General features: G+C 46.8%; 1 protein-coding gene across 2 annotated transcripts in view; it reads left to right on the plus strand.

The window, feature by feature from the left end:
- The window catches only part of ABCA4 (ATP binding cassette subfamily A member 4), a 136,656-nt gene that overhangs the window by 105,239 nt on the left and 5,405 nt on the right, over nucleotides 1-26,012 (plus strand). For both annotated transcript variants that reach the window (XM_029228585.1, XM_029228586.1), the window contains exons 31-47: nucleotides 387-481; nucleotides 1,955-1,987; nucleotides 3,376-3,481; nucleotides 3,607-3,681; nucleotides 3,937-4,106; nucleotides 5,791-5,968; nucleotides 9,605-9,720; nucleotides 10,747-10,894; nucleotides 13,750-13,873; nucleotides 14,241-14,370; nucleotides 16,768-16,888; nucleotides 17,312-17,374; nucleotides 18,416-18,522; nucleotides 20,517-20,658; nucleotides 24,344-24,478; nucleotides 25,241-25,344; nucleotides 25,431-25,523. In XM_029228585.1, coding sequence (XP_029084418.1) covers nucleotides 387-481; nucleotides 1,955-1,987; nucleotides 3,376-3,481; nucleotides 3,607-3,681; nucleotides 3,937-4,106; nucleotides 5,791-5,968; nucleotides 9,605-9,720; nucleotides 10,747-10,894; nucleotides 13,750-13,873; nucleotides 14,241-14,370; nucleotides 16,768-16,888; nucleotides 17,312-17,374; nucleotides 18,416-18,522; nucleotides 20,517-20,658; nucleotides 24,344-24,478; nucleotides 25,241-25,344; nucleotides 25,431-25,523 — 1,940 coding nt within the window. The remainder of the gene's footprint in view (nucleotides 1-386; nucleotides 482-1,954; nucleotides 1,988-3,375; nucleotides 3,482-3,606; nucleotides 3,682-3,936; nucleotides 4,107-5,790; nucleotides 5,969-9,604; nucleotides 9,721-10,746; nucleotides 10,895-13,749; nucleotides 13,874-14,240; nucleotides 14,371-16,767; nucleotides 16,889-17,311; nucleotides 17,375-18,415; nucleotides 18,523-20,516; nucleotides 20,659-24,343; nucleotides 24,479-25,240; nucleotides 25,345-25,430; nucleotides 25,524-26,012) is intronic.

Genomic DNA, 26,012 nt, shown 5'->3' on the forward strand with positions numbered 1-26,012 from the left:
TGATATTGTTAAGCTCAGTCTGGCTAATGAATGGAGAATGGATTGTGCAGGGCCACGGTGGAACCAGAGACCAGTTTGGAAGTGTCTGTAGAGGTCCAGGTGACATGTAGGTGGAGGCTTGGTTTAGGGTAATAGTGGTAGAACTGGAGAGATGCTGATGGACTGGAGATTTATTTTGAAGTGAGAACTGTCCTGTGTCATCAGTGGAATAAAGAAAAGAGAGGGTTCGAAGGTGACTCCCACATCATTGCTATGGGAACTGGGGAGATGCCAGCGCCTTACTTAGTATTTTCCCAGTAGCTGAGTCTATAAATAATTTTTGGAAAAGAACAAGAAGTTTCACCTCAAATTCCGAAGTAATTAATGCAGATATCTCATTGCCTCAGAGAATACAGCGCAGCACTGAAATTCTACAAGACCTTACAAACAGGAACATCTCCGACTTCTTGGTGAAAACGTATCCTGCTCTTATACGAAGCAGGTAAGAAGAGACCTTTCTATACTTTTCATCCCGGCTCCCTGTGGGAAATATTGACTAGGGACAGAAGATCATTTCCTCTCGTGATTTATCAACAATCAGGGCAGTGGAATTTTTTCGTTTTCCTAATTTGAGAGCCTCACCCAATGGAAGAGCAATGGAGGCGTATACAAGCCGAGTGCAACTTATGATTCTCCCTGCTCTGTTTTTTATTTTGTTTAGGACAAGCAGGTAACGTTTAAGCCGTGCGCTATTACAAGTAAAATAAGAATTTGTCCAAAATGCAGCCTCATATTTTAATGAGTTAAAAAGCAGAGGTGACGTTTGAAGGGAGGAAGGAGAGTAAGGGGAAATGGTAGAGACAAAGAGAGAAGCAAGAGGGAAAAGTAAGAAGCAAAAAGGAGAAAGGAAACAGACCAAGATCGGAGAGAGGCAGTGGGATAGTCTGCATGAGCCCACAGGTTGTCCAGGTTAACTGCACCTGTCACACTCTACCTGTGAATTATCACCTGTATCACTGCCCTTTCAAACGCAGCTCTGCAACTGTTCTCACAAGCCCCGCCCCGGGACTGCTCCAGCAGTCCCATCAGAGCAAGTAGAATGACAAGAGCATGCTATGGAGAGAGGATTATAGGGGACCCTGATCTGGGCCCCATGTTCCCTGGAACTTTAAAAGAAAACATACTGTGGAATTCTAGTAGTAGCTACAGTTACTTTCCCTCCCAGTCCCTCGACAAGGGATAAATGGACTCAGCTGACTGTAACACATTGCAGATGGTGAAAGCAGCTGTTGAGAAGGCAGTGCCAAGCCAGCAGTTAGCAAAATGAAGAACAGTGTCCAAGCGCAAAAATAAAGACAGGCTGCACAGAATCTGTTCAGTAATGCAGTGAACAATGACCATCCCACACTTCGTGCTCAGCAGCAAATCTGCAATATGGAATTTTGGATTTTGTGCTTAATGACAATGATAGTCCATGAGGCTGAACTATGAGGACTAGAGTTGGTATCTGCGTGTTTCCTATCTTGTAATTTTGCCCCTGATTGACTGGAAGCCAGTCTCTTAACTTTGGGCTAGGAGTAACTCAGAACTTCCTCCAAGTGTGCAGGTGATTATGAAAGTCTCGTTCTTACAGGGTGGAAGAGGGGAGGGCTGCAGCCTTCACTCCATGCTGGCATGGTCGTTGCCGTATTTTCTGGGTCCAGATCATCTGACAAGTGACCTTACAACAAGGCCACCCAGAAAGCCCTGCAGGCAGGATGTGACTTGGAGAGGCAGGATTGGAAAAGATCAGTCCTTTCTCCACATATTTATTCAGGCTCGGCCCCTGGCCTGGGAGGTTTCCACATTGCTTGGACATCAGGAAATGCAAAAAAATGCCCCTGAAGACTGGGAGACCCCAGTGAGTGTTTGGGGAAGAAAGTTAACACTACTGCATACTTGTAGTATTCATTGTATGATTTGTTTTGGCTTTCAGTTTGAAGAGCAAATACTGGGTCAATGAACAGAGGTAAGAAATTATTTTTATAAGAAATAAAAATCTGAGAGTGATCTATTTAAATTCATTGCACATGAAAAAGCCACACCTCAAAGTCATGTGGATGAGCTATTCTGTATGTGCTCAGGAATTCATAAGACATGTCTTGAAGGATACATGGCTACACGCACCCTGGGCCCAGAAGATGCTCAGCAGTAGATCTCCTTGGAGGGCATAAATGAGAGGTGATGTTCCCTGAAGAGGAATTCCAGAGCACTCTCACTCCAGGAAGGTTCTAAAACCTCTGAGCAAATAACAGTTTAGAACAAGAGCACATGTAACCTAAGCCCTGGCACTCCTTGGCCCATTCCTTTTAAGCCTCGGGGCGTCTGGCCCAGCCCCAGACTCACCCCGTTCCTGAGGCATCCTGAAGGTTCACACGGTTCCCAAGGTTGCGAATCCTCTAGGGATCATCTAGGAGTGGGCCCGCCTCGCGGGCTCCCTCAGGAACAGGGCCTCTAGAATGAATGCAGAGCTGATGTGGACTTGACTTCCTGGGCAAATCCTAGACTATAAAAGTGAAATTCAGCTTTTAGAGTTGTTCCCAAGAGGGAAGTGAGGGACCTCAGCTGAAGCAGAAAGGCGGGGGGACAAGTTGAGTCCCTAAGAAATAAAGTTCTTCTCCTCTGCCTTGCCTATCCAACAAATTAATCTTGTTTGTTGAGGAGTTTGGCTTTTATGCTGCCATTGAAGGGTTTTAAGCCAGAGAGTGACACGCCCAGGCCGGTGTTCGAGCACCGTTACTGAAGACTTCCAGAGCAGTGTGGAAGATAGTTTAGAGTGGGAGGGACCCAAGGCTGGGATCCAGTTAAGGACTAGAGCAGGAGTCAAGGCAGGGGTGGGTGAGAGGCACCAAGAGAGGTACGGCAGGACTGGACCAGTTTCGATGAGTCCAGCACACCGGAAGTACCTGCAAAGTACAGAAGCAGCACAGAAAAAGGACCACTGGTAGGGGTGGGAGAAAGTCAGGGAAGACCTCAAAGAGAAGATCACATAGGACAGATGAGCTGGAAAGGCACCCGGGGAAACTGGGAGCCCTGCGAAGGCAGAGAGACACAGAGGCAGCCTGGACCACTGTGAGCTCTGGAAATGATTGCATGGCCGGAATGGGCCACTGGAGGGAAGGCTTGAGGAGGGGTGAGGTTGGAGAGGTGCGCAGACACCAGGCTCCGAAGGGGTCAGTCCTGGAGGCAGTGAGGAAGATGTTAAAGCTGGTTTGTAAAGGGGAGCTGTTCCCCGATGGGCCAAACAATTCCTGCAAAAATACACACTTTCCTACTGAAACTGAGAGCTCCGGTAACCACGAGGCACACACACATGGTTCATGGCACAGGTCTGAGGACTTCTTGCTCCCTTGTCAGGTACGGAGGAATTTCCATTGGAGGAAAGCTCCCGGCTCCCCCCATCACTGGAGAAGCCCTTGTTGGATTTTTAAGTGACCTTGGCCAGTTAATGAATGTGAGCGGGGTATGTAAACAGACTGGAGATTTCGTAGGACTTTCAACTTGTCAGTTATGAAATAGAAATGATCATGAATGCTAAGGGAAGGGGGGAAAAAAGAAACCTCTTGGTTGTTTATTATGGTTTTCCAGGGCCCTCTCACCAGAGAAGCCTCTAAAGAAATGTCTGCTTTCCTTAAACATCTAGAAACTGAAGACAACATTAAGGTATTGGCCCTGCACAGTCTGCCCTAGAGCTAAAAACTCATGTGAGCTGGTTGTTTTATTTTCATTTTCCCAACTTAATTAAATTCCATCCCTCCTCCTGTTTAAATCTGGCATGGAATGTCTCCCAGCGGCCAAAACCTTCCTCCCTCTCACATTCTTTTTCCTGCAGCTCATTTTTTCTTTAAACAGCTGCTGTTAGTGCAGAGTCTCCCATGTAGTAGCAGAGCCTAACAAAGCCACATCTCCGCCCTCTAGGTGTGGTTTAACAACAAAGGCTGGCATGCCCTGGTCAGCTTCCTCAACGTGGCCCACAACGCCATCTTACGGGCCAGCCTGCATGAGGACAGGAACCCCGAGGAGTATGGCATCACCGTTGTAAGCCAGCCTCTGAACCTGACCAAGGAGCAGCTCTCCGAAATTACAGTGTAAGCTACTGAGGCCCCGGCCTCACAGCTTTCTAGTCACCTTCTCCACTCTAAACACCCCGAGAGGATTTTCACTAGCAGAAGCTGCTGGGCTGGATGGCAAGTTTGTTTAATCACACACACACACACACACGAACATAAGACTTCGTGTGCCAAACTGCGTGGCCATTCTTCCTCCTCATATTTATTTGGAAAGTAAGCATATGTTTGGTTCCGTTCCCTTTTGGCTCTTGATAACACATTGCTCCTGGAGCTTACACAAATACTCTCCTTTCCAGTATGCAAAATGATTGCCAGGAACTGGGAGGTTCAGTAAATCTTTCATCGCCCCAGTAGTAATTATCTTAGATTCCAGTAATTTCCCCCAGACAGTCAGGCTTCGGACATGTCAACAGATCCTTACCTTCCTAAAGCCTAGGCTCAGCTTCTAGCAGTAAAAACCTCACTCTTTTGCAATTTGTAGCATGTTTGCCTTATTCGAGGCCTACATTTGGTGAGAATGCCTTTGTTAGAGCAAACTCCTTCTGGAAGGCAGTTAGGGGACCCAATATACTCCAAGTGCCCTGAACGTGCCCAGGGTCGTGGCTAAACTTGGGTGGGTCCTGGGCCCTTGGGACCTTCCTCAGGACACCCTCTGAGGCCCTCGACTGAGGAAAAGTAGTCTATGTCCATTCTCACTTAGCCCACGTTTCTGTACCTCCTGCCAAGCCTCTTGAATATGAAATATGAGAGAGGAGTCTCTTGTGATTATAAAAATAGTATATAACATAGTATATGCTCATTAAATAAAGTTTATAGAATAGAGTTTTAAGAACGTAGTATTTATAACCCAACACAGTTTAGGGTGTTTCCTCTAAACATTTTTGGGTGTTTCCTTCCAGTAATTTGTTATAATCTTAGTGTGTGTGTGGATCAAGCTATTTGTAATTTTAACAGAGCAGCGACTAGCACATATGGTGCCTTTGTGGCAATTAGTAAAAGGTGCTCCTTTCTCAAGGCGGGCACTGGCTTACACCAGAGTGCATGGCTTGTATGTGAAGGTCGGGTTGGATTTCAGCCCACACTTTCCCCCTTAGCCAGATGCTTTCTATCTGATCTGGGAAAGAGTGAATAAGATCCAACATCCTGTATAGTCAGCCTGTTCCCTTTTTACTTAAATTTATGTTATAACGTAACATTTCCCTATGTTATGATGTTTCTTGAAAGCATGATTTAACAAGATAATTTAAATAAAGATAAATTTTTCTTTTAAAAATTTATTTCTTTTCACAGACCCTATAACTACATAAAAATTCAAGAGCATCTATAGACAAATTATTAGAACTAGTAAGAGCATTGCAGTGCATGAGATTAATGTAAAAATCCGTTTCTATACACAATCAACAAATAATTAGAAAATGTAATAAAAAGAAAATGTATCTAGACTTTTATATTAACAGGGGACAATATTTGATATTAACCTTAATATTCAACATCAACGTAGAACAGGAAATGCACAAATATCCATTTACCTTTGACCCAGTTTGATTTACACAGCTGAGTGAGATGACAAGCTTCAGGCTGGGGAAGGGGATTCTGGAGGCGGTTCCCTGGCATTGGTGAGGGCTTCCGAGAGCCTGACTTTGTTCTTCTCCTGCTTCCGCTCCTCCTCCCCTCTCTCCCTCTGTCTCCCGTCCTTCTGCAGGCTGACCACTTCTGTGGATGCTGTGGTGGCCATCTGTGTGATCTTTGCCATGTCCTTCGTCCCTGCCAGCTTTGTCCTTTATTTGATCCAGGAGAGGGTGAACAAAGCTAAGCACCTCCAGTTTGTCAGTGGAGTGAGTCCCACCATCTACTGGCTGACCAACTTCCTCTGGGACATCGTAAGTATCAGGACCTAGCACCTCCCTCACCCCCGTGGGCCCAAGGTGGGTGGGCGTTTGTGTGTGCTCTGACTGAAGGGACGTGGTAGGGTGGGGCTCTCGTAAGGCCAGGGCTGCTGGAAGGTGATGTGCCCAGGGCCCAAGCTGGGGAAAGATGCAGGGCACAGCTTAGCAACCACTGAGTGGGAACTCTGTAGGCCCTGCATAAGGGGCCTTCTGATGCACCAAATAATCACTGCTCTGCAGCACTGAGGCTGGCCTTCCTGAGAGTAACCGGGAGCTGAAGAGATGATATCAAGAGGCCCTTCACACTACATCCTCTTGTTAGGTCCCACCGCACCCTCAAAGGGGTAAACTGGAAACTGCTCTGTGGTACAGTTGCCAGATAAATAAGGGGCACCCAGTTCAATTTAAATTTCAGATAAAACAATGAACAATTTTTAGTATAAGTATATCCTAATTGCCCCCCCCCAAATATGGCATTCTTACACTAAAAAATTTATTGGTTGTTTGTCTGAAATTCAAATTTAATCGGGCATCCTATAGTTTTATTTGCTAAATCTGGGAACCCTATCCAGTGGCCTTATTTTGCCTACCCAACCAGAGCTTCACTATATTAGATTAGCTACCACTTGGGGGAACATGAAGAAAAAGTTATTTATCAAATCAACAGCAGACTACCACCTCTCTCACAATCAGGATTGGTGGGGGAAGAGAGGGGTCAGGATGGGTTACCTTGCGACAGGCCACAGGGTCAAAATGGCTTGACAGTGAAGGCCTGGTTGTAATGTGGGAGCTGTTATGACACTAACTCCAGTCTATTCCAGGCGTCTTGGGGAACAAGATGTTTTGTTTTATCTCAGCGTTCTAAGACTAACGCGAGTCTCCACTTCATGGTGATGATAATGTATATCACGATGGAGACCAACACAAACAACCTTTTCCACTATGACTTTTAATAATGATGGCAAATATCTTACTCAACTTACTAAGCAGCCATCACTTAACAATATAAAGCCAGAGATCATCAGTACCAACTGGTCTTCCCTCCTCTCTTCTGCCTACAAGAGGAAACACTTATGAACACATGGGGAGGAGGTCAGAGCCCATAAACCTCACTTTGGATGAGAACATCCCTTGCAGCCACCCAAGTTGGCCCTGTGCTTAAAGCATGAGAGGAGCTAGGCTCACCTGCACTGAAAAGCTATTAAAGTGCTGGGTTTTTGCATTCAATTTTTTTTTTTTAAGACAAGGAATAGAATTAACACTTGGGGCTGACCCATTGTGTGTGCCTGACTACAGACAGATCTCTGAGCCTAAGGAGAAATTGGTGGACAGAAGGACAGAATGGGTGTCTGAATGGGAGATGATACTAGCAAAGTAGACACTTAGCAGCCTAATGAAGGGTTTGGAGACAGTGACTATGATGCCAGCAGGCTTCCTGATGCTCTAGAATTTTAAGGCTGGCCTGGAATCTGAACTCAAGGAGCTATGGTGTTGGAGCTAAGCACCCTCCTTAGCCAGTGGCGAAAAGATAACATTGGCCTGGGGGTCATTGTTGAATAAATGAACAAATACTCATTGTTTATATCATTCACGCAGCGCATATACGATGTTGTAAGTTCTTATTTTTTATATATTATCTGTTTTTCCTTTCTTTTAAATTAGGAAACAACCACAAACTTACAGAAACGTTGTAAACACCGTTCAAAACTATTTTCCTCACCCATTTGAGAGTAACTTCCAAACAAGATGTCTCTTCATACACACATACACATACACACCCCAGCCACCTCCAATGTGTACCTCTTACAAACGAGGACTCACCCTATACAATCACAACGCAACTGTCAACATCAGGAAGCTAGCACTGATGTATCACTTCCATCTAATCCTCAGACCCCACCCAAGTTTCATCAATTGCCCTAATAATGCCTTTATAGAAAAATAGCTAGCTCAGAATCATGCATTGCATTCAGTTGTCCTGACTCTTTAGTCTCCTTCAGCCTGGGATTGTTCTCAGTCTTTCCTTGACACTCATGACTTGACACTTTTGAAGATCATAGGTCAGTTATTTTGCAGAAAGTCCATTAATTTTGCTTTGCCTGATGTTTCCTCATGATTGGATTCGGGTCATGGCTGCAGTTTCATGAAGGGATGCTCTGTCCTGCTCACTGCACCCTGTCAGGTAGCTTCTGATTTCAATTTGTCCTATTACTGATGATGGTCACTTCAGTTACTCGATGAAGATGGTGTCTGCTGAGCTTCTTCACTGTAAAGTTACTTTTTCCCTTATAATTAATAAGAATTTAGAGAGATGTGCTTTGAAGTTATGTGAATATTTTGTTTGTTTGTTACCAAGCTTTCCATTTATTTATGCCTGTATGGAGTTGTGGTTCCTGTGTGAATCAACAGACTACAATCTGATGCCATTCTTAGCTGATTTTGGTGCTCAGATTATCCCCAGTCTGGCCAGTCGGAGCCCCTTCAAGCTGGCTCCTGTGCTCTCTTGACTTGTGTCCCCACGTTCGTTGAGTACCTCCAAGTTCTTTGCCCAGCAAGATGTTCCTCCCCACAGCCCTACCCTGGAATCAGCCGTCTCCCCCAAGGAGCTCTGTTCCTTCCAGGGGAAAATGTCCCTCGAAAACCAAGATCTCGGTGTTAGATATATTCACTGGTCCCAGGCCTTCTCAGTGGAGAGAACTAGGCGAGATTTGCAGGTATATACACAGACTTACACACATTTACATCCATACTTCTCTGTCTATCTATACACTGAACAAAACACTCACTAAAACCACTAGTTCCAATCCAGCACCACAGGCTCCCTCTGGTTTTCTGTCTTTCCATATTTTTAACTCCCTTCTGCACAAGTGAGAACCTGGTTCCTGTTGCCCCTGACTCATGTGCCTACCTGAGCAGTACACCTGCGTGTAATAAGCCCCCATCTCTGCCCTCACCCTCTCCCCTGTGTGGACACGCTCCTCTCCCTGCTCCAGCCACCCGCCACGCGCAGGTCCTCCTCGTGCTGCTCTGGCTCTGATATCCCGCAACAGATCAGCCCCCTGTAAAGACACCCTCCTGACCCCACTGGGGCTCCAACACTGCACACCAGTCTACCTCCGTGGATGCCCTTCTCACCCTTCTTAGGCTCTCATTCTGCTTGGGACCACTCTGACTTCTCCCCTTACCCCACCGTGGCTGCCCACATTTCCCTGTCAAGCCTGCTGGCTTTAGGACTTAATTCTGTATGAAGGGAAGGGAGGAAGTGATGTGAGGCCAAGGATTATACTTTAAGCTTTTCTGAATTCTGGAGACATGCTTAGAAAGTAGAATCAACAGGACTTTGAGATCGGTTGGAAGGAGAGAAGGAGAGATCAGGTGGCATTTTATAATTCATTCTTTCAAAAGATACAGACTGTACCCTCCCTCCTGTGTAGGGAGGTGGGGGTGGCATGGGGTAGAAGGACTAAGGACAACTTAACATACGTTCGCTAGCCAAGAAATGTTTAGACGAATAGAATCAGAATCCCAAAACATAAGTGCTGGAGGAGGCTGGCCCAGCCCTCATTTTGCAGAACAGGAAGCACAGGTGCAGAGGGGTTAAGTGCCTCCCTCCCTTCTTGTCTCTTCAAGATGAATTACACTGTGAGCGCTGCACTGGTGGTGGGCATCTTCATCGGGTTTCAGAAGAAAGCCTACACTTCTTCAGACAATCTTCCAGCCCTGGTCGCACTGCTCATGCTGTACGGGTGAGTTGTGTGGGCCATTAGCTAATGTTGCCAAAGGGAAGCCAGGGGAGGAGGCTGCAGTTCTGACAGAAAACCAGGGTTTGCAGTGCCAAGGTCAGCTTCCAGCTCCCAGCAGGGTCTGCGGCTGCTGACCAGGAATCTGTCTGGCTTCTGTCTCCGACTCCACGCACAGAGGGATTCCTGCCCCTCAGCCCACTCATCCACTCGGGTACAATGGAGACACCCCACAGGGCTTGAATCTTAATCTTCTTCCACTCAAACTGTGACCTGACCAAAGTCTGGGAATCCATCACTCCCCACTTCCTCACTCAGCTCTGACTCTCATTCATCTGTGGCCAGTCCGTCCATCTCAGTGTCTCCTGTACTAGCCAAGGGTTATTTGCACATGGGAGACTGCACCTGAAAAGCTGCTCTGGGTCAGGGCCAGAGGATAACACAGGGATTAAGTCCAGTAGAATTATAGAGCATGCAACTTTATATCCAGGCCCACCACTTACTGTGTATGTAACTATGGGCAAGTAATTCACCCCACTTGGGCCTCAGTTTCCTCATCTGTAAAATGGAGATCATAATACCTGGCCCTACCTATCAGGGGCCAGTAGAGTCTTGCCAGAGCAATGGTCTCCATTCATCTGTCTTGGAAATAGAGAATTCAGGAACCAGTGTGACTGTGACACGTCAGCTACAATGAACTATGAGCCTGTTCGGATCTCAGCCCAGCTTTGCTGAGCCAGACTAGAGTGGGAAGAACACTCCTATGTTATGTAAGGCTTTATAATTTACAAAGTACATTCACAGCTTTTGCTTCTCACAAAAACTCCATGAGGTGGTCAGGAGAGGCATTGTTACCTCCATTCAAAGATGAAGAGCAAAGACCAAGGGAAGAAGTATCTCTTCGGTTTCCCCAGGACTCTCACCAGTTCAGACGTACCAGCCCATGTGAGAGGGGAATGCATTATATCTAGGGGTACAGTAGATGGAACGGAAATTGGAACTCCGTCCACCGTGTTGTGTCATTTCACACAGATGGGCAGTCATTCCCATGATGTACCCAGCATCCTTCCTATTTGATGTCCCCAGCACAGCCTATGTGGCCTTATCTTGTGCTAATCTGTTCATCGGCATCAACAGCAGTGCCATCACCTTCGTTTTGGAATTATTTGAGAATAACCAGGTAAGCGTAACTTTCTCAGCTTCTTTGATTATTAGGATACTGGAGAGTGTGACGGTCAAGCAGAGCCAGAGGCAAGCACTGTGTCTGTACAATCTTAGTGTATAAATGAATGTTGCTTCTTCCTTTCCTTTATCCTTCCCTCCTTCCCTTCTTTCCTTCCTTTCTTTTTTTCTTTAAGCTCCTTGTTCATTTGTGTGCTCTGAGTGTCACGGTTTTCTGAACCCTTTCTGCAAGTTATAAATGACATTTCATAATCCTAAGCTTTTAGACCTTCTTACTTCTTCAAGAAGGTTTCCTTGGGGACTCTGGGTGTTAGGTTTTATACACACACACACACACACACACACACACACACACACAGAGGTAATGCATTCATGTGATTTCAAAATTTAAAAAGAACAGAAAGGTGTGCAATGAAAAGTCTCCTTCCTACTCCTGTTTCCCACTCACCTAGTTCTCTTCTCCAGAGACAACCTTTCATATGAGTTTCTTATGTGTTCTAGAGACATATAAGCAAATACATATATAACCTTTCTCCCAATTTCTTACATATATTGTAACAGAGTAACGTATACTATTGTACATGAAAATGAATCCTGAGGTTAGGGTTAGGAATTTGGAGTGCTGAGTGACTCATTTTTATGAGCTGTGAAGTTCAGTTGTCCCGTTCACACCCCCAGACTTCTCCTTGCCCAGAAAGAACTGACAAGAATGAATCCTAAAAACAGTGGTTGTGACTACAGGGTTGTCTTTGCTCCACACTCCCTCTCCCAGTCCCCTGTGTCTGAGCCCTGGCCATGAATGACTGTTCTGGGAACATACCCAGGGATCGGTGGGCTCTCCTGTGTGCCTGTGTCCCCAGCACCTCTCTAGCCTTTCCCTCTCTCAGAAGGTCTTTGAAGTTGAGAGGGTTGGTACCAGCCAGAGCATCTGCACAGACGTCCTGTGGCCCCTGTCCCCACTCCTGCCTCTGGGCACTGCTGGGAAGACCCAAAGCAAACCTGCACTAACCGCCCAGTCCAATGGCCTCCTGAGAGCGACTCTTTCCCTGACCTTGTCAGGCTTTCTGTGGCCACTAAACAAGAAGCAAAACCCCATCTGTCCCATGACTGATAAAAAAACGTACCATGTCACAGTCAGACCCCAGAAGGGAGGTGGATGAGAATACAGACTCTGCCAATGGTCAGAGCATCCTGGAAGACTGAAAATGCTGCTCTTCAGAGCTGTTTTTGTCCCAGGCTCACAGCTCACTAAGTCTTAAGCGAACCTGTTACTTCAGAATAATTAAATAGCTTAAAGCAACCCAAAACATCCTCCCTCCTGCGGGCTGCACTCATTTAGCCAACAATTACCGAGCACACCCGCTCCCCTGCATAAAAAAAAAAAAAAAAGCTGGTTTCTTTCACCTAAACTGTGGAATAGATGCTGCAGAAATTCCCAGGATGCCACAGGAGGCTCCCCAGGTCCCAGAGGCATCCACTAGGTAAGCACCATGTGATGGATGTGCTGGTATAAACAAGCGCGGCCCCAGGAACTCCCCTTCCAGTCAGTAAATGACCTGCACACCAAGTTAGGAACTGATATAAACCACGGTACGTGACATTCCATAAGACAGTGTATGGCAGAACATCAAAGGAGCAAGACAGATGAAACACTACAGACCAGAGTGGGCCAAAACAGCTGGACTGTGGGGGTCAAGAGGATCCTGGTAGAGGAATTAAGTTTGAGCCTGGCCTGGAATAAATAGGATTTTATTATCCCATTTAATAAACAGTGAGGTACCTTCTGTGAACTAATCACGTGTAAGGTGTTTAGGAAGGACACCAAAATGATCTGGACCCAGTTCCTGTTGTCTGGGGACCAGTGACTAGTGCAGAAAATAGGCAGGTAAACAAAGAATCAATCACGGCAATGTGGTAAGTCCTGTGAGAGGGGATTGGATATTTTACCGTGGGAATCTGAAGAGGCTTGTGAGAGAAGGGGTTATTCGAGCGAGCTTTCTAAAGAAGGGCAGGAATCTGCCAGAGAGCAGGAGGGGAACGAGCATTCTTCCCAGCTAATAGCAATGGTCAATAGAAGCTGCAAGTGCAAAGGCCTAGAGGCAAGAGAGCATAGTTCCTTCCAGGAGTAGCGGGGTGGGCTCGTGGGGAGGGGTAGATAGAAGGAGATGGGGTAACGTGAGCAAAAGTTCGGAGGCTGGAGAGGAAGGAGGTTGTGCAGCAGGGTTGGGCCAGAAGAGTGGGTCAGCCTCACCCCCTCGGTGTCCCCTCTGCCTGGCACTGACACTTGAGGCTAAGGCAGCAAGCACCTTCTACCACCCGAAAACAAGTCCCCACAACTCAACCCAGACACCAGGGGAAGTCTCCAGCCATCTTTTCTGCTGGTGACAGTTGCAGACAGCTGTAGCTGTCCTGTGGGGGCTGAGAAGCAGAGCTAGAAGATGCTCAGGGCCCCTCTCCCGTTTGGTACAAGCTAGGCTAAGATATTGCCAGTGACAGAGCCTCAGCCCCCAGTGTGGCTCACAGCTGTACCAAAGGAGAGAGACTTGGGCCACACTCCCAGCAGTTGCATCTCCTGGTAACAAAAGCCCTGGAGCGTTCCTGCGTACTGTCAAAGTGAGTCTGCAGTGAAAGCTCCTCAAGCAGGCTGCCGGCTAGAGGCACCTCCTGTGAGTATTCCAAAACTTCCTATCTGCTTGATGAATCCCTCCGGTAGCCAGTCTGGCTGCTGCATCCCCTCTGGCTGCAGGCCTTCCACTGGTCCTGGTCCGTGAGGGCATCCAAGCCCCAGCCCGCTCAGGACGGGCAGCCAAGCTTGGCCTCCATCACTGACTGTCCTGCTTTTCTGTATTTCAGACACTGCTCAGGCTCAGTGCCGTGCTGAGGAAGCTGCTCGTTATCTTCCCCCACTTCTGCCTGGGCCGGGGCCTCATTGACCTGGCACTGAGCCAGGCTGTGACAGACGTCTATGCCCGGTTTGGTGGGTAGCAGTCACATGGCCCTGGATCCTCCAAGGCCGGGAGGGCTGCAGTGGGAGTTCCTATGACAGACCTGCAGCCTGGGCTGGGGCCGGGGTCACCTGGTTGGTCTGGGATTTCCCGGACACTAGAAGGAATCGGAGTGCCTCCGTTTCCATGGCTAAGGAGACTAGGAGGGGTCAAGGGCAGTTCCTACTCTTCCCTACTCTCACTTGAGGAGCCGGTATGAGACTCGGGTTTGCCTCTGACTTAATCCCTTGCATAAGGCCTAGTCTAGCTGAGCCTAGTGTTGTAACTAGGTCTTTGGGGACAGCTGGGGCAGTTAAGTGGACTTAATTCCTGTCGATTTCTGGTGGCCTCCATCCCCAGGTGAGGAGCACTCTTCAAATCTGTTCCAGTGGGACCTGATTGGGAAGAACCTGGTTGCCATGGCAGTAGAAGGGTTGGTGTACTTCCTCCTGACCCTCCTCATCCAGTACCAATTCTTCTTCACCCTATGGTACGCTCGCGCCGCTGCCCTGAGGGTACCAAGGCCAGCTCCTTGGGCCTGTCAGTCAGGGAACTTGATTTCACATCCAAGCGGTCATCTCTTTCCTCATGAGCCCCACTCCATAAAGTTCTTTATGCTCTCGAAGCCTGGTTTGTTCTGAATAATACGAGGAGAGGTACATTAATATAGGCACATTAGAATTTGTGCGTATTTAAAGTTTAAACTTTAAAGTGTTTAAAATACAATGCTATTAATTTCGATCACTAATATTTAATCCCATTCATTTAAGAAATAGATGGTCGTATTAAATTGGATCATAGCATTGCAAGTGATAATGATTCATTGGTATCCAAAGTACTAGGAAATGGATTTATGCCTTCATGAGAGAATAGACAAAGCGGGCCCCTATGCTAGTCAGAGATTTGAGAATGGGGCCAGGGCAGGGAAGGAAGGGAGTAATATGGGGGTGACGTTCGGGGTGAAGGCAGCCAGATGCAGTGTGGAGCAGGTGGGGCAGTGACTGTGCCCCCCTGGTTGGGGAAGAAGGGGGTTCCTGCCAGCCCTGACCCACCCCAGCTGTGCCGTTCTTCCCATGCTCTTGCCTGAGGCCCTGCATCATTCTGAAGTGGGTGCTCAACTTTCCAGAAGGCAGCCCCCTCTGCAACCCAGGCTGACATTTACTGGGCTCAGCCCAGAGCCCCAGATTGCAAATCATGGGGCACTCAGAAGAAGCTTTCCCCGACAGTGTTTGTCTCTTATCCTCTCATCCTCTCAGGCTGAATGTGCTCACGTGTAAATAAAGATTCAGAGGACTCGTCTTGAGGTTTTGATCCACAGGGAATTGAATTGTTGGAAAGAGACTGAATGAGATAATGGGTGTCAACACACTTAGAATAAAACAACATGGCCAGTACGTGGTTCTAGTGTGGGAAAGACAGTGTGAGGAGTCGCTGTCCACGGAAGCCTCAGCCCTTACAGGACCCCTGCAGCTTTGGCCACATCTTAGGGGGCCTGGGGCAGGAGACGGGGAGGAGTTATTTACTGAAACAGACTCATTAGCTTCAGACTCTGGTGTCAGCACCATTGAGCGTGTCCTGCCGCATTAGGCCGGAAAGAAGACCAGAGAAGTATTCCACAGTCTCTGGCTTCAAGAAGACAGCCATGGCCATACTGAGAAGCAACCAGGAAAAGAGAGGAAGGAGAGGGAGGAAGAAGAGGTGCTCTTGGTAGAGGACACGCCTGCCTGCGGGGAGTTCAGGATGTCCGTGAAAGGAGAGGGGGAGGGGGATGAGAGATGGGCCTGGAGAGGAGGGCAGAGCCAGGGGGTGAAATGCCCCCCACCTTGGTGAGGACCTAGAATTTAAGGCTGAGGGCAGCAGAAAGCTGTTGGGGTGTTTTGCTCAGGGGAATGACATGATCTGCCGGGGTTAGAAGGGGAGAGACCAGACAGGAGGCCGCTTTGGCACCCAGGCGTGAGACAGTGGTAACCTGAAAAGGAATGGGGGCATTAGGAGATGGAGTAAAAGAAGTTGATTGGGTAAATAGTAGGAAGCCTGTTAGACAGTACTTAGTAATGATCTGGATATGGCCAGGGAGGAAGGAAGGAAAGCGTGGAGGTCAGGGTGTTCAGGGAGCGTTTCAGAGAAGACGCTGTGCTTTTAAGGACGAGGAGGATTCTGCTCCGCAGGGAAGGAGAACGAGAACACTGAGCCGCTGGCGGTGCCTGTGGGGGCTCGAGCTGGGAAAGGCTAGCATGGGCTGGGGACCATGGGTAGATCAAACGGTTGGCGGCGGAGTTAGTCCAAGATATAAATGGGAGAGCGGGTGGGAAGAGTAGGTGGAGCCTGACTGCAGGGCTCTGGGATTTCAGCTGAGGAGTTAGGGCTTTAGCGTACAGCTGATGGAGAACTATGGTTGGGGGCATGAGATAACCTGATGGACTAAAAGAAGTGGGAGGCTTGGGCACTAGTAGCTATCATTTGCTGAGTGCTTGCCATAGACGAAGGGCTTTTTCATGATAACAGCTCTCAGGTTAGGAGTCTTGACTCTGTGCCAGACACTGTGCCGCGTGCGTCTCCACCACAATCCCATGAGGCACATGCTCTTAACCAGCCCCTCCCTGTCTTATGGTTGAGGGAGGTGAGGTTTGGAGAGGTTCGGTGACATGCCCAGGGTCACACATGGGAAGGCCAGGACTGGAGCCCAGGGCAGACTCTGGACTCTAGCACTTGCCCTCTCTGCCTAATGCCTAACGCCTCTCCTGTGGGGAGTCCTCTTGAGAGTTCAAGCCTGCGGGGGTGGAAGGCCAGGCTGAGGCAGAAGCCAGGGAGTGGGAAGAATGTCAGAGGAAAAGAACAGTGTCAAGGATGCTGTACACCAGCTCACTGTCCTCTCTTCTTCATCTAGGACTGCCGAGCCTGCTAAGGAGCCCATCGTAGATGAAGATGATGATGTGGCTGAAGAAAGGCAAAGAATTATTAGTGGAGGAAATAAAACTGATATCTTAAGGCTAAATGAACTAACCAAGGTAAGGGAATAGTTGCCGGCGTGTTAGTTTGGAGGTGCCAGTTGGACCAGAGATGGCACCACGTTGTAATTTGCCTTCTGTAGAATAAGCAATACGCTTATCCAAGCAATTCCTTTCCCTAATTTTATGTGAGGTTATAAAACCTCTGTGTTATAACTTGTCTTCCAAGAATACTCAATGCACTTGCCCTAGTATTCATCTTGGGCACGGACACAGGGCCTCAGTGACAGCCACTGCAACTGAGCCCCGCTAATCTTTCTCCATTCCATTTCCACACGGGGTCAGCTTCGAGACTCAGTGCTCACAGCACCTCTCTGCACATTCGTGTCAAAATATAACCATCTCCTAAACCGTCCTTTGCTCTCTTACCTTCCCTACTTAACCCTCTCTCAGTCCTCAGTTCACTTTCTCTGGATCTTACAGATTTATTCAGGCAGCTCCAGCCCAGCGGTGGACAGGCTGTGTGTGGGAGTCCGCCCCGGAGAGGTGGGTACTCTGCAGGCCACATGTGAAAGGGCCTCAGAAAATCAGCTCCTATGCATGTCTCTGGTCTCCTTTCAAGCAGAGCTGGCCAGTAGACGTAAAACACGTGCCACCGTAGGTCAGGTCATTCTGATTTTCTAGTAGCCACAGGAAAAAAGTAAAAGCAGGTGAAATTAATCTTAATCATTAATTTTATACAATATGTCTGAAATAGTATCACTTCAACATGTAATTCGTATAAAACATTATGAGATATTTTACATTCCTTTTTGTTATTGTTCTAAGCCTTCAAAATCTAGTGTGTGTTTTACCTTATAGCTTATAGCCCATGTAGATACATTTCAAGTGCTCAGTAACCACTGTCAAGGAGGAAAAATTCTCCTTCCTGCTACCCTCTTAGGTTCTGGGGCTGGGGCTCTGTCAGCTGGCCTGACCGAAGACCGGTTAACAAGAGAAAAACAAAGAGAAGTTTGTTACTATGTGTACCGTACATACACAGGGGAGAGGACTACCCCAAAGGGGTGGTTAGAACTTGGGCTTATATAGCATCTTAGCAAAGGAACAATACATTTTTAGGGAAGTTGCAAGACAAAGGAAAGGGACTTATAGTTTCTAGGGTGGCAAATTGTAGGAAGGCAAGTATATGGGTAACTAATGGTAGATTAAAGGCTAGTTAGTAAAGTTTGTTATATAGATTCCTCTGGTTTCATCTCCAAGCTGGTAAGAGTCTAAAGTTGTCTCCAGTGATTAATTTTTGTCCATCTTGGTAGAGAGGCAAGGGAAACACCTTGTAAATTTATGTCCTGCTTTGAAGCAAATGCGGGGAGGGCAGAGAGCTTTTCTTACATCTGCTTCTTCTCATTTGCCTTTGGCTCAAAAGCATCCTTGTGCCAAAGCGGCACATTCTGCCGCCTCACACCGCGCATGGCTAGTGACCTGCACAAAGGCCTAAATGCCTCCCCCCCACACACACTGCCCCAGGGCCTGCCGCTCCAGACCTTCCTGGGCTCTAGGGCCAGGCCAATTCTGTGTGTTCTCCCTCAGTGCTTTGGCCTCCTGGGAGTGAATGGAGCTGGCAAAACAACCACATTCAAGATGCTCACTGGGGACAGCACAGTGACGTCAGGTGATGCCACTGTCGCAGGCAAGAGGTGAGTGTCCTGCTCATCCTGTCTCGGGGTGTCTCTCCCAGGTCCTAAGCCATGTCCTTGTCCCACCATAGGAAGGGTAAGCATTGACCCCGTAACTGTGGGTGACTCTGAGAGTCTGAAAGATACATGCAGCAGGGTGGACCTCCCAGAGGACATGGTCCAAAAAGTCTAAGACATAGATTTTCTGGAAAATTGAATTGTGATTGTTAAGAGATTCCTCTGTTAGCGTGAATTCTAGGAAAGCTCTGAGAATCACCAAATCAGTGGATCTTAGTCTTTTGTGGTTCATAAACATCTCACCCTTTGATCATCTGATGAACACACACACCTCCTTCCTATAAAAATACACCATTGTTTCCCATTATCTCTCTTCCTACGTTCTTTGCATTTTGGGGAACTTACTGAGCCCTGAAGCATGTTTATGACCCTACAGGAACTCCTGGACCCCAGGTTAAGAACCTCTGTGATGACACATCCTTTCTCTGGGTTGAGTTTCTAGATGGGGGATGGTTTGGGGCCCTCAGAGGCCTTATTCTGCATTGGCTATTTCTGTGTCAACACTTGGCTTTGCAGGCCAAGGTTCCTCTATAAAGGGAAAACTGGCATGTGCCCTTGGATTCTGGGAGGGTGCCTCCTGCTCTCTGAAATAAGGAGGATGGAAACAGACTGGTCATCCACAGGACAGTACAGAGAACATGAGCCTGCACTTGTCTGCCTCTTTCCAGGCTGCCCTTTGAACAGCAGAGCTCACACACATTAGATGTGCCCAGAGAAACTCTCTGCCCTGGTTGATGGGTGGAGTTAGGCACTGCTGATATCTAACCAACTTCTGCTTGACTAGGGAAAGCCATCCTCAATATGGCCCAATGCTCCCTGGGTAGGGAGAGTCCTAAGCATTCTTCACTGGCTCAAATAGGATGAATTTGGTTCCCCAGCCATCCCTGTTGGGTCTAAAGCAAAGGGAATGGCAGAGGTGGAGCCATGGCTGGGTCTATCTCATCTTCAGACCTAGCTTAGCCAAGCAAATGACTTCATGATGGTAACAAAGGGGAAAGGGCAGGGAGTGGAGGTGGGGGGACAATAGGTTTTACCATGAGACATCAAGTTATAGTCCAAGTGAGAGACAGATGCCCAGAAGGTAAAACCAAGACAGAAGCTAGAAAGGACGTATAGGTTTAAGACACAGGATTCAGGTTCTTCAGTGGAGTAGTTCCTATGAATTTGGTGAAGTACACTCCTTGCTTCCCTGGGTGGTTTTAATTGGCCCAGCCATACCTAAGTAGTTTTTGTCATAGTGGGGAACTACATGGCCTCTCTCTGTCCCATCCTGTTGCATACTATTGCATCCATCCTTTATTCACAGACCCTAAGCTATAAGAGAAGGGGGAAAGAAATTAGACCAGTCTATGGACAGTTTATTTTTTCATCAAGGCAATATATTTTCTAGCGGGAGAGAATATATTGGTGAAAGGGAGTTGACAGACTCAGTTCATTTCATTTCTTCTTCTCTTCTGCCAGCCTCTTGCTCTAGGTGGTGATCTGATTGGTTCCTCTTTCACTGACTATCTCTGCCACTAAACACACCTGGAGAAATTTACTTCCTTTGGAAAGCACACGTCTTCTCTAGCGACTTTCCAAATGTTTGAAAGGGATCAAAAACCACTAGTCATTTTCTTAAATTTGATCTTCCCTTTGTTTTTAAGAGGTGAACCAATCCAAAAGCATAGCTGTCTTTGGGTAGCAGGTATTCAGTTTATCCTAGACAGGGAAACGGGAGAATTTGACTGGATTCAAAGCTCAGAACTCCTGGAGTTTATCAGTTTCTAACCAAACCGCCCCTGCTCTGATTGCTAAATGTCATGCACATTTCTAAAGCAAAATGGGAGAAGAGAAGAGGCAGCTCTCTTATCTTACTGGCAGAAACTCCTCCAGCCCTAGATCTCTGGTCACCCACTTTGTGAAGGAAACCTGCTAACTGCTTTTTCTTCTTGCAGTATTTTAACCAATATTTCTGACGTCCATCAAAGTATGGGCTACTGTCCTCAGTTTGATGCAATCGATGACCAGCTTACAGGGCGAGAACATCTTTACCTTTATGCCCGGCTTCGAGGTGTACCAGCAGAGAACATCAAGAGGGTAAATAAACATGGTTTGTTATGGCTACTCGAGAACCTGTTTTATGAGAATGCATTTATTTAGAGATGGGAAAGCTGGAGCACGCTATCCATTTATTCATTCAACAAATGCTCGACTGAGTGTCTGCTACGTGTCAAGTACTGTTCTGGAAAACAAGGGTATAGCAGTGAACAAAATAGATTTAAAAAAGTCCTGCCCTAACATCTAACAAAACGATATACACATTTACCCTTTGATCCGGTACAAAATGCATATGCACAAGGTTATTCACTGCCTTTTGCTCATAAAATATGGGAAATTAACTAAATGTTCAGACATAGGAAATTGGCTGAATAATTTGTGATAAATACAATAAGGTCTTATGCAGCTGTAAAAAAAAAAACAAAGAAAATCTCTGTGAACTGATATGGAGTTCTTTCTAGGAGATATAGTTAAGTGAAAAAAGCAAAGTGCAAAAGAGCACATGTAGAATGCTAATTTTTAGTGTAAGAAAGTAGGAAAAATAAGGAAGCGTAAATATGTCTGCTTACCTTTACAAATAGAAATATAGGAAGGATAAACTGGAAAACAATAAATGTAGTGGTCAGCAAGAGGGAAATGGGAGAGAATAACACTTCTCTCAGGGTATTTTTTTTGTATAGTTTAAACTTTTAGAAGCATGTTAATGTTCTACATATTCAAAAAAATAAAACTAAATCAGAATGAAAAAGAGGTAAAAATGAAAACAAAAAGAAAATCCTAACACTGAAAGCAAACTAAAACAAATTAATGCAATTTTATTTCAAATGAATGTAATAATCATACAGGAGGGGAGGAAAAGAACTAATACAAATAAAAATAACTGATGATACAATATTTGACAGTATATCCTCAGTCTTGGGCAGTTGGAGCAGAAAGAAAGAGCTACAAGCAAATTATGAGCTCTTTTTAGTTGATTTGTTTCTTTAGTGGCACGGGCAAAGCAATTCTGAAACAATTTTACATGTTTTGTAGGACTAAGTAAATGAATAAATGTGTTTATGTTGTTTGGAGCCAGAGTTCTCAGTGTGGAAGAAGAGACATACAAATATGAAAAGGGGGAAAGTAAGAAAGAATCCTGTAAGGATGGACTGGAATTGGAGCTATTACTGTGAACTCATGAAATAGTTGTGTGCTTATGTTTGTGCATGCATGCCGTATGTGCTCATGTATATTGTACATAAAAATACCCCAGTAAAAATGAGTATATCTAAGTGTCCAGATTTTGATCTCTAATACCATTCCCCACTAAAAGGAATTATGACTCTTCAGACAACTGACAAATTCCAGGGCTGAGACACCATAGGTAAAATGAGCCTGGAACATCTTACTATGTCAGAAAGTAAAGAGTGCTTTAAAAGAAAATGATAGAGGCATGTCATAAGTGCACAGGAGCCATCTTGAAGGGGCTCCCAATGGCCAAATGTGGGACAGTTTAAGCGTCAACATAATTAAATACCATGACAATTATAAAACATTGGAGGAAAAGTAGGGATTTATAACTCCATATTGTTAAGTAGATAAGTAAATAGTCAGGAGAGAAGGGATGGTTCTTGCCTACAGTCAAATGCTGAGAGCCAGCTCGTTGGTGTGCAGGAAGTTGCAGAGCTCAAAAATCATTTTGCAAGGATCAGAGTAAAGACTGGGTTGTGACAAGATTTGTGGTTGCTGAGTCTAGGGGAAATTTTTTATGAAAAGCAAGATATTTTTATGGCTTAAAGGTGTCTCCCACAGATTGCTTATTGGTTGTGAGGGGGAAGCCTGATAATCTTACAGTGGAGAAATTAGACAACACTTTAACTGGGTACTCAAAACCACCATCACCACTGAGGGTCACATGGACATCCCATACCCCTAGATGTGATACCCTGAGAAGGACACAACTTCACCTACAGAATATTCTGATTGGGATGCATAACCTGAACCTTACCGTGAGAAAACATTTGACAAGATCTAGAGAAACATTCTATTAAAAAAAAAATATATATATATATATATATATATGTATATATGGGTTGTATTCTTAAAAATTATCAAAGTCATAAAAGACATGGAATGGCAGAGAAAGCCTATGGAGATGTTCCTGATCACAGGAGGCTAAGTAGACACAGTGACTGAATAATGTACACTACACTGAAGCCTGTACTGGAGAGAAAATAGTGCTGGAAAGGACATTACTGAGTGAATTGGAAAAATCAGACTGTGAAGGGTAATAATCTAGATAAAAGTATCATGACAGGGCTTCCCTGGTGGCGCAGTGGTTGAGAGTCCGCCTGCCAATGCAGGGGACACGGGTTCGTGCCCCGGTCCGGGAAGATCCCACATGCCGCGGAGCGGCTGGGCCCGTGAGCCATGGCCACTGAGCCTGCGCAGTGAGAGGCCCGCGTACCGCAAAAAAAAAAAAAAAAAAGTAAAAGTATCATGACTATATTAAATTTACTGACAATCATAACTGTACTGTGGTTATGTAAGAGGATGTCCCTATACTTAGGAAATAGACACTGAAGTATTTAGGAATGAAGGGCCAAGTATAACTGACCCTCAGATGAGTCTGAAAACATTGTGTGTGTGTGTGTGTGTGTGTGTGTGTGTGTGTATTTTTGTGTGTGTAAGAGAAGGAGAGAGAAAAATAGACTAAGAGTCTATGAGTGTTCTTTGCACTATTCTTATTCTTACACGATTCTGTCAGTTGGGGACTATTCCAAATAAAAAGTAAAAAATGGAGCTTATATTCTAGTGGGAAGGACAGACACTAAAAAGATAAACAAGTAAAATATACAATACATTTGAGAGTAAAAAGTCCTTAGGGGAAAAATAAAGCAGGGAAGAATTGTGGGGTATGCACTTTTAGGTAGGGTGGCCCAGGGACAGCTTCACAGAGGAAGTGACTTCTGGGTGAAGACCTGAGTGAACCATGTGGATATCTGGGGGAGAACATTCCAGGTAGAGGCGCAGAAGGCAGAGGCATGGTGGGCCTGTCTCCGAGAGACCTCCCTAGCTCTCCTTCCGTGCACATGCACGTGCACACACGCACACACACACACACACACACAGTATTCTCTGTCGTAGTTTACTGTTGAGTTCCCTCCAAGCGCTGTTACAATCTGTCATTATTCTGTGTATTTTGGTTGTCTGTCACCACCCCCTGCCATCTGTGAGTACAGCAGCAATGGCCATGTTCACCATTATTCTTTAGCACCTTCTATGCCTGGTTCATAGAAGGTGCTCAATAAGTATATATTAGATGCACACAGAAGACTTCAAGTGTGACCGTGATGAGGGGTGGTATCAACAGGTCTGGGACCCACCATCTTCTTAAACAGACCCTAGGACTCTTCCTCTTCTACTCCTAGCCATAGTCCAGGACACTGGGTGAGAAGCATTGTCTGACTCTCGTAAAGCTGAAGGCCATTTCTCAGGGGGCTACACCCAACGGGTGTGGAGCAGACCAAACCACATAGAGATCTAAGGCCCACAGTGGAAAGGAGACATCTGGCCCTTGAAGGCCACGAGCCACCCCCTGAGCCAGCAGGTGGTCCTTTTTCAGCCTAGCTGGGTCTGTCATCCTGAAGATGTGTGATCTGGGAGCCCAAGACTTTGAGTTGGTGGAGGTTTGGGGTGTTTGCTTGTTTGTTTATCCCAAATGGGATTTCTTTCTCTTCCCTAGGTGACAGACTGGAGTATTCAGAGCCTGGGCCTGTCTCTCTACGCAGACCGCCTGGCCGGCACCTACAGTGCAGGCAATAAGCGGAAACTCTCCACAGCCATTGCACTGATAGGCTGCCCACTGCTGGTGCTACTGGTGAGCACCACCGGGACCACCAAAGGGCTTGCAAGAGCTGAGTGCTGCATCTCTGTTGTCGGGTCAGCAGATATAGAAAACGCAGCGGGCTGTGTTTGTCTGGGTTGTTGCCTGTTCTGCTCGTTTTGAGAATATCAGCCCAGTGTTTGGTTCACAGCTCTTGGGGGGAGATAGAGTCATAACACATTCTTACTGTGAGTTCCTGGGAAGCCTCTTGGGGGCTGCAGGCTCTCTAGCAGGGAAGTTCACCCCCTCTGCAGAATGTCAGGGACTGGTCAAAATTTTTACTGCCTGACAAGGCCTGTCTGGGGTCCTAACTGGACAGGCGCACTGGCCTGGAGCAACAGCCCATGTGGATCTCACCAAAGCTGGACCAGGCCTGAGGCCCCCATACCCATGTAGTCTGGGGTTTATGAAGGCATGGATCACAGGCCTTGGAGGGACCTTGAAAATCACCTGAGCTATCTTCCTGCCTCCTTGCAAGCATATACAGAGAATTTTTTCCTTTTTTTAAGATAACTCTATCATTGCCTTAATCAACCTTAACCCATTCACGGGCTGAAACGGGTCTAGAGGTGTGCATGATGTTTCTTCACGGTCCTGATTCACCTCCCGCCTTCCATGCCCTGTGCTGGCTTCCCCGGGTCTTGCCCCATGGGGGAGTGAATTTGTGTTTTGTCTGCCAGAGAGCAGAGCTGCTCAGAGGGAGTCAGCCAAGGAGGGTGCCGGAACCAGCCCCCTGTCCTCTCTGCCTCCCCACAGGATGAGCCCACCACAGGCATGGACCCCCAGGCACGCCGCATGCTGTGGAACACCATCATGAGCATCATCAGAGAAGGGAGAGCCGTGGTCCTCACTTCCCACAGGCAAGAGATTCCCAGGGACTGGGGTGGAGCGGGCAGGCAATGGAGTCCAGTCCTCCCAGCGCTCACCTGCTCTCCCCCGCCCCCAGCATGGAAGAGTGCGAGGCGCTGTGTACCCGGCTTGCCATCATGGTGAAGGGCACCTTTCAGTGTCTGGGCACCATTCAGCACCTCAAGTACAAGTAAGGATATGGTGGGGATTGCCTTTATTACCTTCTGGGGAGAAAGGGGCAGTCAACCAGGCCCTGTGCTCTCTACTAACATGTGGGGGAGTCCTGCTGCCCCCTCATCCCATGGGCAGCGGTGTCTGGGCCTCATTCTGCAGCAGTAGATGGAGAAAGCTGTTGTACTGAATGTAACTCCTCTCTGTTGAGCTAACTGCCTATGGCTGAAGGCTCACCGAGTCTCCAGATGGGGATTCTGATCGGGGCAAATGCAGAGCCCAGTTGGGATGAGGGAGGGTCACTACCACTGCCTAATTATCCCACCACTTAGCCCAGCAGATCCAGAATCCATGACCCATTTAATAAGAGTCCACAACCACGGTAGGAATGATTCAGAGACCAAATGGCCTGAGCAATCAGTGTTCCTTTCTGCCATGTCATATGCTTTTGAATTTGAGAAATGACCATGTATCATATGACAAACCAGCAATGCCAGTAATCTTCAGC

Source organism: Monodon monoceros, unplaced genomic scaffold (genome assembly GCF_005190385.1).
Source record: "Monodon monoceros isolate NGI ecotype Baffin Bay Population unplaced genomic scaffold, NGI_Narwhal_1 Super_Scaffold_18, whole genome shotgun sequence".
NCBI classification, from domain to species: domain Eukaryota; kingdom Metazoa; phylum Chordata; class Mammalia; order Artiodactyla; family Monodontidae; genus Monodon; species Monodon monoceros.